Source organism: Oncorhynchus mykiss, chromosome 16 (assembly GCF_013265735.2).
Source record: "Oncorhynchus mykiss isolate Arlee chromosome 16, USDA_OmykA_1.1, whole genome shotgun sequence".
Lineage (NCBI taxonomy): Eukaryota > Metazoa > Chordata > Actinopteri > Salmoniformes > Salmonidae > Oncorhynchus > Oncorhynchus mykiss.
Window position 1 is genome coordinate 19244876 of NC_048580.1, and position 17035 is coordinate 19261910.

At 45.9% G+C, this 17035-nt stretch overlaps 1 protein-coding gene across 1 annotated transcript in view; it reads right to left on the reverse strand.

The window, feature by feature from the left end:
* Positions 1–17035, reverse strand: part of sema4gb (sema domain, immunoglobulin domain (Ig), transmembrane domain (TM) and short cytoplasmic domain, (semaphorin) 4Gb) — a 35226-nt gene that overhangs the window by 766 nt on the left and 17425 nt on the right. Inside the window, exons 3-15 of the mRNA XM_021567323.2 lie at positions 14853–15001; positions 14337–14399; positions 13807–13905; positions 13549–13642; positions 13295–13408; positions 11705–11859; positions 9464–9639; positions 7843–7981; positions 7237–7459; positions 6959–7074; positions 6697–6851; positions 6077–6138; positions 3491–5606 (exon numbers count right to left, since the gene is read on the reverse strand). Of these exons, the coding sequence (XP_021422998.2) occupies positions 4582–5606; positions 6077–6138; positions 6697–6851; positions 6959–7074; positions 7237–7459; positions 7843–7981; positions 9464–9639; positions 11705–11859; positions 13295–13408; positions 13549–13642; positions 13807–13905; positions 14337–14399; positions 14853–15001 (2570 nt within the window). The 3' untranslated portion in view covers positions 3491–4581. The remainder of the gene's footprint in view (positions 1–3490; positions 5607–6076; positions 6139–6696; positions 6852–6958; positions 7075–7236; positions 7460–7842; positions 7982–9463; positions 9640–11704; positions 11860–13294; positions 13409–13548; positions 13643–13806; positions 13906–14336; positions 14400–14852; positions 15002–17035) is intronic.

Consider the following 17035-nt stretch of genomic DNA (forward strand, 5'->3'; position numbering starts at 1 on the left):
TTTCGATACATCATGATTTATTTTACATGAAAAGATAATAAGATAAGCAAAACACATTCATCCGGCTCGCTTGAGCCCTGCTGTAGACAAGCTTTTGAACAACATTAATATAACGCTCCTGTGCCATTGTGTTTTTTTACACTTCCACCGAGACACCTTGTGAAAACTGCATGTGTAATGACACACATATCATACTGCATAAATATTCTAAACAACCAGGTTCTGCTCGGCTATTATAATGACCAATGGGAGATGGCACGTCTTTGTTATAGCCCAGCACTAAAACACCCGATTCAACATAAATCACTGCCAAGCCCTTGATTAGTTGAATAGGGTGTTTTCATTAGTGCTGGGCGAGAACAAAGAATGCACACCCGGTGGGTCCTTCCAGGCACAGGGAACAGGATTTAGGAACACTGCAGTAACCCCTTTCCAAAGACAAGGTCACAGGCACTGTTTATAGGCCAGGCTTAATTGATTGGGGTGCTATCATGGAGGTTTGTGAACTCAGCAGAGTCCTCTAGAGCAGGGTGTCCCAAACGCAGTCCCCCCCACCCCCCGGGTGCACGTTTTGGTTTTTGCCTGAGCGCTACGCAGCTGATTAAAATAATCAAAGCTTGATGATGAGTTGGTTATGCTGGTCAAAAACCAAAAACGTGCACCCAAAGTGGGAACCCAGGACCAAGTGTGGGAAACCCTGCTCTAGGGGAGAGGGGGGGATGAGAGAAAAGGAGGGCAGGAGGGGATGATGATACTGTAACGTGGAGAGGCCAGGGAATGGAAAAGGGAGGATATAACGAAAGAGAGGGAGGGAATAAAGGTAGGGGGAGAGAGGGTTAGGAGGAGGAGCAGGAAACCTCTTGGGGTGCAAAGCAGTTCCTGACAGCCCCCCCCCCCACACACAAATTCAGACACGCACATATGCACACACCCTCCCTCTCCTACTCTATCAGCTCACTTCATCAATGCCCAGGACACACAGGTCAAAGGTTTCCCTGTGCCGCTCGGCCGCCTTCGATAGAATCCACACAAAAAAGGACAATAAGCCTTCACTTGGTGTCTCTATGGAGTCCAGCCCATGAGCGATGCCAAGCACCGCTGTTACCGTCAGCAATGCAGTAACAGATACACAAACCGGCGCGCTGTGCTGCGAGCCACCAGGGAGCAGCCGGGCAAGAGCTGATTGCACTTCACTGTGATGAGGAAAGGCCTTTATTTATCACGGCAAGCCTTGACATGTTTAGAGAGTACCGACTGACTGGCCGTTTGGGATCTTGTTCCTATGCTGGATGCATATTCCACCATACGGCACCATATTCCCTATGTAGCGCACTACTTTTGGCCAGAGCCTTATATATTCCCTATAGTGCACTAAACGTAGTGCACTTTATAGAGAAGGATGCCATTTCAGACACAACCACTACTTGCTTTGGTCAGAGTGGACTCTCAAGGAAATGAAGCAGTGGAGTAGGTCGTCGCTAGCGGCATACGTTGTTTTTGCGTTGACACTGATGTCACGTAAACATTGAGAGAGCGTTGCAGGTTAAGTAACAATGACGCAGGTCTTTTTTTGTGCGAAGGTCCTATAGCTCATCTGGCATGTGGCCACCAGCTTGGGACAGCAAAGGACACATAGCAGCAACATCAAACTGGGATGGAATCTGGACTGGACTGTTTCTTTTATACTGTTTTCACACTGTGTCTCCATATACTGTATTCTTTTACGTAACTTATTTTAATACATCTACTACTGTATATATCATTCTTAGTAGATCTTTTTGGTGTACAGAGCCTTCAGAAAGTATTTACACTCCTTGACTTTTTCCACATTTTGATGTGCTACAGCCTGAATTTAAATTGGATTACATTTAGATGTTGTGTCACTGGCCTACACACAATACCCCATAATGTCAAAGTGTAATTATGTTTTTAGACATTTTTACAAATTAATAAAAAATGAAAAGCTGAAATGTCTTGTGTCAATAAGTATTCAAACCCTTTGTTATGGCAAGCCTAAATTACTTCAGGAGTAAAAATGTGATTAACAAGTCACATAAGTTCCATGGACTCATTCGGTGTGCAATAATAGTGTTTAACATGATTTTTTAATGACTACCTCATCGATGTACCCCACACATACAATTATCTGTAAGGTCCCTCAGTCGAGCAGTGAATTTCAATGGTTACTTTAAAACAGTTTCAGAGTTGAATGCTTCTGATAGGAGAAAACTGAAAATGGATCAACAACATTGTAGGTACTCCATAATAATAACCTAAATGACAGAGTGAAAAGAAGGAAGCCTGTACAGAATAAAAATATTCCAAAACATGAATCCTGTTTGCAATAAGGGACTAAAGTAAAACTGCAAAAAATGTGGCAAAGAAATAAACTTTATGTCCTGAATATAAAGCGTTATGTTTGGGGCAAATCCAACACAACACATCACTGAGTACCACTCTTCACATTTTCAAGCATGGTGGTGGCTGCATCATGTTATGAGTATTCTTGCCATCGGCAAGGACTAGGGAGTTTTTTTAAATTCAAATAAATGGAATAAAGCTAACCGCAGGCAAAAGGAAAACTAGAGGAAAACCTGGTTCAGTCTGCTTTCCAACAGACAAATGCACATTTCAGCAGGACAATAACCTAAAACAGAAGGCCAAATATACACAGGAGTTGCTTACCAAGATGAGATTGAATATTCCTGAGTGGCCTAGTTACAGTTTTGACTTAAATCGGCTTCATAATCTATGGCTGTCTATCAATGATCAACAACCAATTTGACAGAGCTTGAAGAATTGTAAAAAGAATAATGGACAAATGTTGTACAATCCAGGTGTGCTAAGCTCTTAGAGAATCACCCAGAAAGACTTGGTTGTAATCACTGCCAATGGTGATTATAACATGTATTGACTCAGGGTGTGAATTCTTATGGAAATAAACTATTTCTGTATTTAATTTTCAATACATTTGTAAAAATTTGTAATAACATGTTTTCACTTTGTCATTATGGGGTATTGTGTGTAGATTGGTGAGAAAAAAATATATTTAAATTTACATTTTGAATTCAGGCAGTACCACAAAAATGTGGAATAAGTCAAGGGGTATGAATAGTTTCTGAAAGCTCCGTACCTACGAATAGATTGCATTTGGATTACCGATACAGTGTTATTTGGGATTGTTATCTGGATTCGTTCTGACATTCGTTTCTAGTTTTTAATTGTTTGATATTTGTACTGCACCGTTAGGAGCTAGTAACACAAGCATTTCACTGCACCCGCTACAACATCTTCTAAACTGTGTACATCAATATGTCTGCCGCAATCGCCTTCCTCTTTCATGGAGAGGAACATGAAAGCTGATGCTTGGTGGTGGTGGACTTTGACTTTCAAAAAAAGGTTGAAATGACAGTGACAATGTGCATGTTCATAGTCATTTGAGAAGTATTTCAACAACATGTGCACGGGCACAGCTTTCTCTCAGTCTTACCTTTGCCTTCTGGTCTCCTGTTGGGCTCACACATCTCTGGCAATCAGATCCATCATCATCATCATCATTATCATCACTCAGTTTCTCTGATCAATCTGACCAGAGATCAGTCCTTAACGATTGTCTTCATTCTTTAATGATAGTCTTCATCCCCGCCAAGTTGAGATAAAACCTGCCGTCTATCCATTCTGCTGTTTTCCCCCTTTGACACAATCCGACGCTAACAACACAAAGATGCTAAAAAGTTCCATTTCAATTTGGTTTCGGCGCAACCATTTCAACTGGCATTGTTGCTACTGATGGCTGCCACAGCGATACTATTGCTATTTACATAAAGCACAAAAGAAAATGAAGATAAGTGTGTGGTATTAAGTTATGACTGCAATGTATTATTTGTCCAACCATATTTGCTCTCATATGAAGTTCTGTAGGCCTGGGTCAATAAGAGCCATCTTAGACGTGTATGGCACTGAACTACCGTACCCATTGTTCTCCGAACTCAATAGTTTAGACGATGGTCTATAATGTTCATACCGGATTTGGTAGTTCCTCACAGTCTTACGTGCATCACCATCTCACTCCATGGTCGTTGGTCATATGACCTGGGCTCTCATCGTCCCGTGTCCGACGATACACCACAGCACTCGCTGTCAGTGTGCCTGCTGACCAGACCATCACTGACCCTACTTCCCCAATAGGGTAAGGATCTGAGGTAGGATTGTAACTAACTTGTGTATGTGTCATGTATGTGACCTTAGGTCCTTGAAAGTCAATCAAAGGGTCCATGTAATAGTAGAATGTGTGTCCAAAATGGTTACCATGACTACATCAATGACTGCTCCAGTTTGGTCAAAGTCAGCGAGTCTTCTTTACTCCAGTGTTCAGGAGGGAACGTGGGCCACTTGTCTCGAGTCACAGGAAGCTGCACATTGAGTTTTAGGGATGGATACTCCCACAAGTTGCTTTGACACTGGGTAAAGAGCAGCAGTATAATACAAAAGTTCGACCTCCCTGCCTCTTGGGGGCACTCTGGGGTAGTTGGGTTAAACCAATAAAACAGATCAATGGGAAAGTGAGGGGGGGGGGGGGGGCTAGACAGAGCTCTCGTCTGGCAGCTGGGGGTCCATTTGCGTGTGCTTCCTCTTCTCTAGGATGCGGTTGAGCTCTTCGGTGAACGAGTGGTAGAGGGGAGACGTGCTCCCCTCGGGGTCCGCCGTCTGCCTCAGCAGCACGTAACTGTTGCCGTTCATCTTGCGAAGGACACTGGGTAACGTGGCCGACATCCCGTTGGCGTACTCTGACGATGCGTACGCCGAGGAAGGCAGGGGCGGCGGCATTGGGAGAGGCGGGGCGGGAGGGGGCGGCGACTTTCCCGGAGACCCTCCCCCAGGCACAATCTGAAGGAAGCCGTCGCCCACGTCGTCCACGTTAGAAGCCGACAGGGAGCGGCGTCCGCGCTTGCTGTCCTGCCTGCCGTTGCAGTGGATGGACATGGTCTTGAGCTCCAGATGAGAATGGGAGCTCTTCTTCCTCTCGGCTGCGGCCCCTGACTCGGGCAGCCCCACCTGGGAGTACTTGCGGCCCTGGTAGGGCCCTCGTTTGCAGAAGCTGACGTAGAGCAACACTATGGTCAGCACCAGGCACAGCCCGCCCAGCACAGCCACCAGGGAGATATACATGGCCTCCATGTGCCTGTAGGTCTGGAACTCTGGTCCAAAGGGGAGGGGAGCAGGTGGGGAGGGCAGGGGCTGCTCGGTGGGGGTGCTGGGGGTAAGAAAAGTGCTTGGTGGGGCGGTAGTGGTGGTGGTTGATAAAGTGTTCGTTGTGACTGTTGGCCCCACAGGGAAGGGCAGGTCAGGGTGCACCTTCACCGTGTACAGCCTCACTGGCACCCACACGTCGTTCTCCACGGCGTAGCAGTGGTAGTCTCCACTCTGGTCGGCCCGGGCGCCTATGAGGAGCAGGCCATCGGTGCCCACGCGGTGGCCCGAGTCGAGGTCATAGCCCTGGAGCTCGTGACCATCCAGGGTCCAGTGGGGCGTGGCCAGGTTGGAGCGCAGCTCGCACTGGAGGAGGATGTCGTCCCCAGCCATCACTGTACGCCTGCGGTGGACTACTGAGTGAGTGAGAGAGTGAGAGAGAGAGAGAGAGAGAGATGAAAACAGAAACAGATGTAAAGAGATGGCAGGTCATATTATCAAAGCAGAGCTAGCAGGACATATTAACCTTTCAGCTTCACTTCTCATCTTTATTCGTAGTAAGCTTCTGAAAGCGGACAGAACCCCGCAATGCAGACAGCTCGATCATCTGACCTCTAATTTAATGTAAGAGGAACTGATTAAAGTGAGTGGAGTTGCCCAGGGGAGTAGTAAAAGCGCTGCACACCTCATGAAATCCCTTAATGGCCTTTAAATGGTTTGGGTTTGCGGGCAAAAGAGCCACATGTCGGAATATATTAATGCTGTGATATCCCTTAAAATAGAACTTGTGTGTGTGTGTGTGTGTGAATGTATGATGCATGTGTTTGAGAGCGATTCGCACACGCGTGGTGTGTGAGTGTATGGTGTGTGTGTACTCAGTACATACCAGCTCCTGTGCTGTTGTCACAGCCTCTGTTGCCTTTCTGTATATCCTGGGTTAGATTGGAGCTGAATAGGAGCCAGAAGAATGTTAGTACTCATTTATGCTTCCAGGGTAGTGGGCACCCACACATGCTGTACACGCAGACAAAGTAGGAACACAGAAACGGTAGGACAATTGAACAGGAGTCATTACATATTACTCATTGAAGTACACATAAAATAGGATGTTGGGTTGTGTATTTAAGTAATCAAACAATCCACCCATTTTATACAGGTACCTCACGGTGTGTTCAGTTAAAGTCAACAAAAGAAAGTAAGCAACGACAAAAATTCTAAGCAGAGCCTTTTAGAATATGATAGCAGTTGATCTGCCAGGTTTCTTTTAATTGGAATGAAAGTCTCTCAAACGAACGCGGTGCTCAAAGCCCATCAGCGAATCCACAGGAAAACCACCGAACAGTCTGATACGTCTGCAGCAGTAATGAAGATTCAAATGTCTGACGCTCACTCATGCAGAGTAAATGATTCCAGACACAAAACAGTCCCCAGCCTCACTCACTGGTGTCCCACTAGTGTGTGTGTGTGTGTGTGTACGTACGGGTGCGTGCGTGTGCCTGCCCTCACCTGTTTGTGCGTGAGGATATTTCCACACACAGCGCCCCGTCCCAGCCACAGTAGGGGTCCCGGGCAAACACACAGTCGAAACAGGACGTGTAGCGCTGGCAGGAGGACAAGGGGACCTGCAGCACTGCAGAGTTGGAGCCCACATAGATACTTCCCTGTTGGACGAGAGCTCATGTTACACTGTTTGGTAACAATTTACTTATAAATGGCAGGCACAATGCTTTAAAACGTGTTATTAGCATGTATGAGCAACGTATAGTACCTGTGTCTGGGAGATGACCATGCTGTCTACAGGCTGAGGGTTCTCAAAAAGCTGCAGCTCCTCTATGATGTGCATTTGACCTCCGACCTCCACAGCCCTGTGCAGCCAGCCCTCGTCTGCAGGGAAAAACACAGACGTATCATGTTCATCCAACGTTTATACAACGTTCAAATAACATTCATGTGATATGACATTGATATAACTCTCATATAACATTCATGTAACATTCATTCAAGAAAAAAATATGTATTCTGCATTACACATCTAGCCAGACTCACCAGTTCCCAAGAAGAGCACGGTGTAGACGTGTCTGTCCAGAGCTGCCACACGGTGCACGGCCATCTTGACGTAATTGACACTTCTCTTGAATAGTAGGGGGCGCCCTCCTATGGGGTGGACCTGTGTAGACATCAGGGGGTGGCGCCTCGCAAAGGTCAACACGTTGTCTGGGAGGTCACGGGACGAGTTGATGCCCTGGGACCGGTGTATGTTTGTGATACACTGGAGGAAGGGAAGGCAGTGAGAGAGAGAGAGAGGCAGGAGAGGGAAAGAGAGAGCAGTCAATACAGATCAGGAGAGAGTGAGTGAGACAGAAATAGACAAGGGCTCACCTCACCAGCATTAAGTGGCTTCCTCTTCTACACCCGCATATTAAAGAACTAGTCAGGTGACAGCCAAGTCTAAGTACTGCTTTCACTTATTCAGTCTTTTCAGATGAAGGAAAGAAGACGAGGAAAGGAGGACACTGTGTAGAGAGTATTGAGACTGATCCAAGGTGGTAAGAAACGGGGGAAAGGGGAGGAAGAGAGGGAGGAAGAGAGGGAGGAAGAGAGGGAGGAAGAGAGGGAGGAAGAGGTGATTGAGGGGTATTCCTAGAGACTTACCGAGCCAGGTCTTGGTACCGGAACCTTCCCTCTATATTCCCTCCATTTGGAATCCTGCACCTCCATGTAAGGCCCCTCGAAGGCCCTCTGAATATCTGTGAAGGAGTACTGGCACACCGCAGACACCTTGACATTTTTCCTGAGAGAAAAAAAAATGCCCCAAGACACAGAATAAAAGTCAGAGAATAATAATTCAACGTTTTATAAAACATTGAAGCTTGTTCTTGGAAAGTACCTGCCACCGGCCACCCAAAACGAATTTCAAACACATCAGTGATCCACTCACCGAGAGAGAAAATGTCAATAGACTTGGTCAGGTTTTAGTAGATAATTCACTGAAAGCTGTAGTGAGTGGGAAGCAGGGATGGAAGCAGGGATGTAAAGTCACACTCAAGTTTGACAACGGAGTATTTTTTTCCACCACTGGTGGGGAGGAAAGTGGGGGTTTGGTTTTGGGTAACAGTCATCTTTTCCTTGTTCTCTTCTTCCCTTTGTCTTCAACAGGGATATGGGGAGTTGGCACCACGTCATTGACGGGTAAGCTCTTGTCTTACTGTATATCAGCACTAAGCTTGTAGTTTATTCGTATTCAATGTGCAGTTGAGTCATGTACTCTCAACTGTGTTGGCATAAGACTTACTACCTGGGACTACCTGGGACTACACGGGGACTACCTGGGACTACACGCTTGGGTGAAAGACTGGCTGGATGACCGCATCTAAAACGATACCCGATTTCCTACAGTACCAAATAGTCTGGTCAAGGTAAGGTGTCATTTGGAACACACACTCTAAGCCACATGACATGGCTCTGTTGGGGAGTACCTAGGAGAGAAAGAGTAGTTTTGTCCTGTGTATGTGCTAGTAGATAGGAACCAGGTTAAATAACTGCCAAATGCTCCTAGCTTGCAGGTAGGATTAGCCTGTGTGAGTCACTGTAAAGCCTATTGTGTGTCCTCCTTAGCCCGCACAGCCAACCCAGGACTTCTTCTGGTGTCTGCCCAGAGTAATACAGTGTTGCCCAAGGGCCTACTCACGTTTACTCACTCAGGTCACACACATGGTGATGGGTGTAACTCACAAAGGTGCACTTTAGCGTGCCATAAATGGGGGATGGAGAGAGGGAGAGAGAGAGAGAGAGAGAGAGAGAGAGAGAGAGAGAATTCTATATTTGTTTGTTTTTACACCATCTGATTCTCAGAACCGTGGTGACTGTTTGATGCAGCATGATTATGCATATGAACACACACGCACGCACGCACACACGCACGCACGCACGCGCACACGCACACACACACACACACACACACACACACACACACACACACACACACAAAACACTGCTGCCTGCTACCCTATCTTCGCCTGACAGGGTCATTGATATGCTCCTACTTCAGCCTGCAGCCCCAATGTCAGCCTCTCTCACTCCCCATCATTCACTATCAGCTTACAATCTCCCATCTGATAACCACAACAAACTACTATGTACTTACACTGTCAACAGATCACAAATCTCTGCATACAAAGTGATGAGTGCATGACTACACAACAGTATAAAGCCAGTTGACAATTATCCAGTAGCGGTATGGTAGACAACAAATACCATTGCTCCATGCTCTTACCATTCCAGGCCAAAGATCCCGTAGAAGACGGTGCTGTGTACGTCTGGGCCCTGCAGTACGAAGACGCTACGCAGCACATTCAGGTGGAGCTCGTAGTCAGGAACGGAGCACACCAGTCTAGCCTTCAGGAAGGATGTCCACTTCCTCTGCAAGGTCCTCTGGCCACCCCAGTCACCCTGGAAGGGAGGGGGGGGGGGGGGGGGGTCACACACACAGATATACACTCATAAGGTAACACGCATACACAGATACACACTCATACAGTAACACACACACACACAGATACACACTCATACAGTAACACACACACACAGGTTTACTCATGATCATACGCACACATACCACAAACTCATCCACATACTGTATACACACACACTTACTCACAACCCCACTGCACACACTAGAAGCAGTACTGAGCACCATTGAATGAGAGTGTTCAGTTGAGGCTCACAGTGTGCCTACTTGAACACATTTACTCCAATTGAATTTCGGGCAGCAGCAGCCGAGGAGGTGCTGGGAGGAGGAGAAGCCTGAATAGAGTGATTTAGCACACCTCATTTAGAGCAGAGACTTCTCGCCTCTTTGTGTGGCGGGGTTTTAATACACCCATCGCTCTTCATTTCCGTCTTTCATAGACCTCTATCATCTCTCTACCCAGCCTCAGTACTGTATCCGCCGCAAAACACTGTAGTCACAGTAAACAAAGTAACCAAAACAAACACAAAACAGCACACATTACTCATACATAAAAAGGGCTGATCCATCGAGAACAATAGCGTTGTTCTCAATGCAAAAAAAAGAGAAGATTAAGCAGAGAAATACACCCGCACTGAAGGTTAATCTTCTCCCTAGTGAATTAGACCCCTGGTGAGAGCTGGCAACCAGCTCTGGGCAGAGAGACAAGATGGCCGCCATCCAAAAGTAGGCACAAGTAGCCGGTATAGAAGACTAAAGATGTTTTGGTTGTGATGATGATGGTTGTGGTGATGTTAACAACAGCCTGTCAGGTGAATTGTAATGCACACGCTCTGTGGCTAATCATGTTGTCACTTCATAATCTCTGTTAACAGACACAAGGACCCCAGCACAGCACCCTGAGGATATGCCTGTGTAAAAATAAATTGGAGGAAGTGGACCAGTGCCAAGTGGTGCACATTTTCATTCTAGCCCAACAGTAGCACACCTGATCAACCTATTAACTAACCAAGCCCTTGGTTCAGGTGTGTTAGTGCTTGGCACTGGTCTAAAACAAGGGGTAGAAGCCATGCAGGGGCTATGGCTGAGAGCTATATAGGCTGATAGCCAAGTAGGCCCGCCTCAAGCATGGATGCCACATCTGGCATCTGGATGGCTGTGCAATAGATTGCACACCACATATGTGGGTTGCCGATGAAAAGAAGGTTGGGGATTGGCTGAGAAGCAGACCGACCAGTGGCACGCCTACAGTTGTCTCTGGCTAGCGACTAATGGGAGTTCTGTGTCTGGGGATCTGTCGCCGCTGCAACTGTCATTATCATGGGTGACTGCCACTGTGCCGAGTCCCCCCCCCCCCCCCCCCCCCCCATTAACCCCATTCCCAGAAAGCTGCATTTTTGAAATAGGGAGACTGCAAGCATGAAGATTACAGTTACACAAGGCACAGCCAAAGAGAAAGGAGGAGGAGTGAAACAACCATTTTCTGTATCTCCAGGAGTGGTTTCTGGGCACAGTGTCTGACAGAGAGACGCTGATCTCCAGTAAAATTAGGTAGGAGGGAGAGAGTGGGGGGAGGGAGCGAGAGGGGAGAGGAGAGAGAGAGAAAGTGGGGAGAGAAAGAGAGTCTACCATTGCAGCGGGGGTTGGGTGGGCTTCTACCCTGCCTGGCAACTGTGAAGCCCTTCAGAAAGCAGCCAAGATGTGAGGAGAACAATAATCAACCTGAAGTTCACTCAGTGGGTGAGAGCACAAAGTGAATGAAAAACTCGCTACTCCTCTCCTCAGAACTGAAAACAAGAAGTACAGTAAATTAATCCAATATAAGGTTGCCAACCCTCCAGGTTTGGCCTGGAGTTTTAGTGAGAAGGGAAGCTGGTAGAGGGCGAAATTGGAGGATGGGCTCATAGTAATGGCTGGTTTCCTTGTGTTTGATCTATTCATTCCATTCCAGCCATTGAGCTCGTCCTCTAGGGCAACCCTAAATTAGGGCAACCCCAAATTAGGGCAACCCCAAATTACATAACACCTGTCCCCCTCCAGGCCTACCTTGCAGACGCGGGCAACCCGTGCCACCCTGGTCTGGCTGGGGTAGGCCATCTGCTCCTGGCTCCTCTCCGTGAAGAAGAAGTAGATCTTGTCGTCGTCGCCGAGCGAGCTGTTGACACTCTCCTTCAGCAGCGCTGAGCCCACAAAGTCCGCCTCTGCTCATACAATAGCAACACACCATTATTCTGTGCATATTCTGTCCAACTTCGGACAAAGCACATAAGGAGAGATTCATGTTATTGACAACCTGCTACCATGCCACCTATAGAGATAATGTAGGCTGAAAGCAAGGATGACCACAGTATATCAATTCAAGAATGCTAAAGTGAAGGAAGATCTTGTATTATGAAGGAGTGGATATTAAATTACCTATGTTATCGACCAGTACTTCACACCAGACCTGGTTTCAAATACTATTTACTGTATTTGAATTACTTTTAAATACATTTAGAAACAATTCCACTACATGACCAAAAGTATGTGAATCCCTGCTTGTCGAACATCTCATTCCAAAATCATGGGCAGTAATATGGAGGTGGTCCCCCTTTTGCTGGTATAACAGCCTCCACTCTTCTGCGAAGGCTTTCCACTAGATGTTGGAACATTGCTGAAGGGGATTTTCTTCCATTCAACCACAAGAGCATTGGTGATGTTGGGCGAGTAGGCCTGGCTCACAGTCGGCTTTCCAATTCATCCCATAGGTGTTCGATGGAGTTGAGGCCAGTCAAGTTCTTCCACACCGATCTCGACAAACCCTTACTGTATGGACCTTGCTTCGTGCACCGGGGAAATGCATCATCCTGTATCATTAAGATTTCCCTTCACTGTAACTAAGAGGCCTAGCCCGAACCATGAAAAACAACACCAGACCATTATTCCTCCACCACCAAACGTTACAGTTGGGATTATGCATATCGGCAGGTAGCGTACTCCTGGTATTTGCCAAACTCTGATTCGTCTGTCGGACTGCCAACCGAGGACATACGATTTTTACGCGCTTCAACACTCGGCGGTTCCGTTCTGTGAGCTTGTTGTTGTTGCTCTTAGATGTTTCCACTTCACAATAACAGCACTTACAGTTGACCGGGGCAGCTCTAGCAGGGCAGAAATTTGACACACTGACTTGTTGGAAATGTGGCATCCTATGATGGTGCCATGTTGAAAGTCACTGAGCTCTTCAGTAAGGCCATTCTAGTGATACGTTTGTCTATGGAGATTGCATGGCTGTTTGCTCTATTTTATACACCTGTCAGCAACGGGTGTGGCTGAAATAGCCAAATCCGCTGATTTGAAGGGGTGTCCACATACTTATATATAGTGTATTTTGACAATGTTTCTTGAATTATTTTCACAAGTAGTTGAATATTGCCATAATGTATTTGGAAATTGGAAAATATTTGCATGTATTTACAACCATGTCTATTTGAAGTAGTTTTTTGGCTGTGTATTTGAAAATACCCTCAGGTCTGCCTAGTGCCGTATAGCTGTAGTATTATGAATCAAAATGACAGTTTTGGTATTCCAAAATTGTATAACCGTAGGGATCAAGCCACAAAATGTGACCAGGGATGGGCCATAATCTGTCCTTACCCAGCAGCCACCTGGTCGGGGCCTCCTCTGTCCTCAGAGTGGGGAAGGGGAAGTTCCGACGAACGTCCGGAGAGCTGCGGAACTCATACTGGGTCGCTGAGAACATCTCACCGTCTGACAGACCACAGAGAGAGATATGGAGGGGTCAGAGAGAGAGGACACAGAACAGGAAATCGAAGAGTGTCTCTCGGTTTCTTCTTACTGCTTGGTTAGGACAAAATAGTGAACCCCAAGGAGTAGATTAAGGTTCTTACCCACAAGAAGGCTGGTGTAGCCCTTGGCTGGGTCGTAGGGACACCTGTCCCTGCCCTCCTCGAAGCCAGAGGAGAAACTGAAGCGCTCCACATCCTGATAGAGAGAAGAAGAAGAGAGAGGGTCAATAACTACACTACGGGAATATAAATCACACCACCACTATAACAAAACAGATAACACAGCATGCTAATGGGCAGTACGTTGGAAGCCAGAATGTAAACAGGGAAGTTTCCAGCAACAGGAAGAACAGCTCTTACTATGTAAGCACAGAGGGGCCTGAAGGCGTGCGTGCCACAGACGTACAGGTGAGTCTCATTGTACCTCTGTAGGACGCGGATGTGATTGTAACACTCTGTCTGTAGGAGAGACAACGCAGGATGGTTATACATCTATATAGCATCAACCTAGTCAAGAAGACACAGGCTAACACATTCACTTGACTCCTTCTGTATGAGGACTACATTATTACATTATAATAACAACAGCACATCATTGTTATACCATTTAATAAGGAGAGAAAGAGAGAAAGAGATACAGACAGACACAGACAGACAGACAGACAGACAGACAGACAGACAGACAGACAGACAGACAGACAGACAGACATACAGACAGACAGACAGACAGACAGACAGACAGACAGACAGACAGACAGATAGACAGATAGATAGATAGATAGATAGATAGATAGATAGATAGATAGATAGATAGATAGATAGATAGATAGATAGATAGATAGATAGATAGAGAGTGTTGAGCGGTGTGAGCTGCATGCAACGGGTTGTACCTGATTGTCTTTTCCTTTGTTGAGACACTGCTTCATCTGCTCGGCCGAAGCTTCCCAGTCAATCTGTAAGGGGGAGAAGAATGACCTCTCATGTCACCCAAATAGGTAGTGGGAGGATGGACAGTGTAACATGCCAACATTTAAATACCAGTGAATGCTGCTCTTTAATATTCCAGTGAATACTCCATTTTAATACTCCAGTTACTCCCATCAACTACATTGTGTTTTAATCTATTCTGTTGGCCCGTGAGTAAACTTGCCCCATGCATTTAATCCAATGCCTACACTGAAGAAAATGAACGTACAATAGGATTTACTGAATCTCCTTAAGGCTATTATTAGCCTGTCCTGTTTAAAAGTTGTGAAAGAGAAAAAGATTTGTGAAAGAGGGTTAGTTTCGCAAATTGCAACATAACGGTCATGTGATATGATGTGCTGTACCAGCTAACCAGTTACAAATACAATACAACTTAATTGCCGATCTAAACATTAGCGAGTTAGCATCCCGGCACTCACCGTGAGGTTGCCAGGAGTGGAGATGTTGGTGGTGTCCAGGGCATAGAGAGCCCCCCTGGCCCCCACGTATAGCACCCCATTGTCCTCCTCCAGTAGTAGTGTGCTGTAGTTTTGAGACGGGCTGCTGAAACGCTGGCAACCTAACAGGCCTGAAAACAAACACACAAACTTACTGAGTCTTTGGGGTCGATTTAACTGAACCTGCATTGTGGTATTTGCACAGTTTTCCCATGGTCAAATAAAGTCACAGAATGGTGTTGTTACTGGAAAAAACTAGAATTATTATTACTACTGCCAAGTACTAGACCCACAAGTTGATGCTTCCACTTTCAGAATAAGAAAATATAGCGCAAATGACAAAACATTCCCCAAATATTACTATGTTGGATCTGGTGGAATTCCAGTCTTAGGTATGCTGTAAGTCTTGCCTCATAGAATGAAACTGTCTGTTCTTAAAGTTGTGCTTACAGTTCTATAGTTGGAATATACAACTATGCACATACTTCCTCTTTCCAATGGTCTCGGTGACATTATATCAGGTTGTGTTTTCTAACGATTCATCATTTTTTTTCCGGTAGCTTAGCTATCTATCAGAAGTAAATGGGAAGTGCAACAGATTGACTGTGACAAGCGTGCATCCGTCCCCAGTAAATCAATATGTGGGATGTCATGCATATAAGTTCTTATTACTGCAAGCAGCCTGGGACATACTCCCATCAATTCACCAAAATAAAGGGGGGAGGAAGAGGAGAGGAGGAACAGAGGGGAAGAAGGAGGAGGAAAGGAAAACGAGGGGGGAGGAGGATCGAGGAAGGAGGAAGAGGAGGAGAAGGGGAGGAGGAGAGGAGGTTAAAGAGGAGGGGAGGATGTGTGCTAAATTATTATACCCATCTTACACCATGCTGACTCATATTCCTCAGTGTATTTTCCATTATTCCTCCCTCCTTTTGTTCAACTCTCCCTCGCTCCATCTCACATTTATTCTGGTCATCTCTGTCCGCCTCTATCCCGTTCTTAATCTCTCTTTCTTTTTCTATCCCATATTCCTCACTTTTTTTATCTTCCAACTCCATCAATGAACGTTCAGTGCTGCTACTCACAATTAAAATACGGTCTTATCTGCCTCACCACTAAATAAGATCACATCTTAAATATAGCAGCCTAGATGAAAACAATGACCTCTTTTTCACCACTTCGTAGAAACGGAGCAGCTTGCCCCCATTTCAGAGGTTCCAGACTACTGATAAAATATTTAGTTTGATCCGTTTCCATGAATTAAGGTCAAAACACAAAGGAATTAAAGAAATGTGTAACCTTGTGTTGCTTGCCTGCTGTATTTGTTCAAGGGATATGAAGCTCAGGCTCTGTACAATATGCAGTGATAGAGATAACCCTAATCAACCCTTCTTGTGCACCCCTTCCCCCAATGGCACCCACACACACACACACAGACACACGCACACTGCCCTAATTGTGGCATTTGTACGCTTATATGATTTGACAGTACTGGGGCACATCTCCTGCTGAATGGCCTTAAAATGCCCTCCCCCAATACCCCATGTCAAACACAACCATCACTTCTACTACCCCACGATATTAAGATTTACAACATAGAAACATGCAATGGTTGTGAGCAGGTGCTATAAATCAAATTGCATGTTCAGCTAAAAGAAGACTCATCGATCGATGCTCCCATGTGGTTAAAAAAGCATTCATGATATTACCCTGAAGAAGGCACTGTAATTCTGAAATATTGGTGGTTTACCCAATATTACTGGGAGCTTATATATGATGTCGACGACAGACATGGTTGCCCTGTTTCCACCTCCTATCCAATTTTGCATATTTGATTTGTTTGTGTATGTTATTTCTTTTATTATTTGCTCAGAACGTTTCTCGCATTATTACCTAGAGCCGAAAATAACTTCTGGATATTAGATCGGCGATCACTCATCAGCATTTCAACCAGAAATTAGATTTCCCTAAATTGGATCCTTTCTTTCAACTCCCTGAGGCATTTCCAGTCATCCCGGGGCCTGCTCCAAGACGCCACCGCCGGAAAAGAGGTATAAGGAGTGGGCTCATAGCATAGCCGCGGGAAGTAAGGGTGCTAGGGGTGCTGCGGCACCCCCTGATAAATCAAAAAAAAAAGAAAAAGAAATTGACAACAGCACCCCTAACCC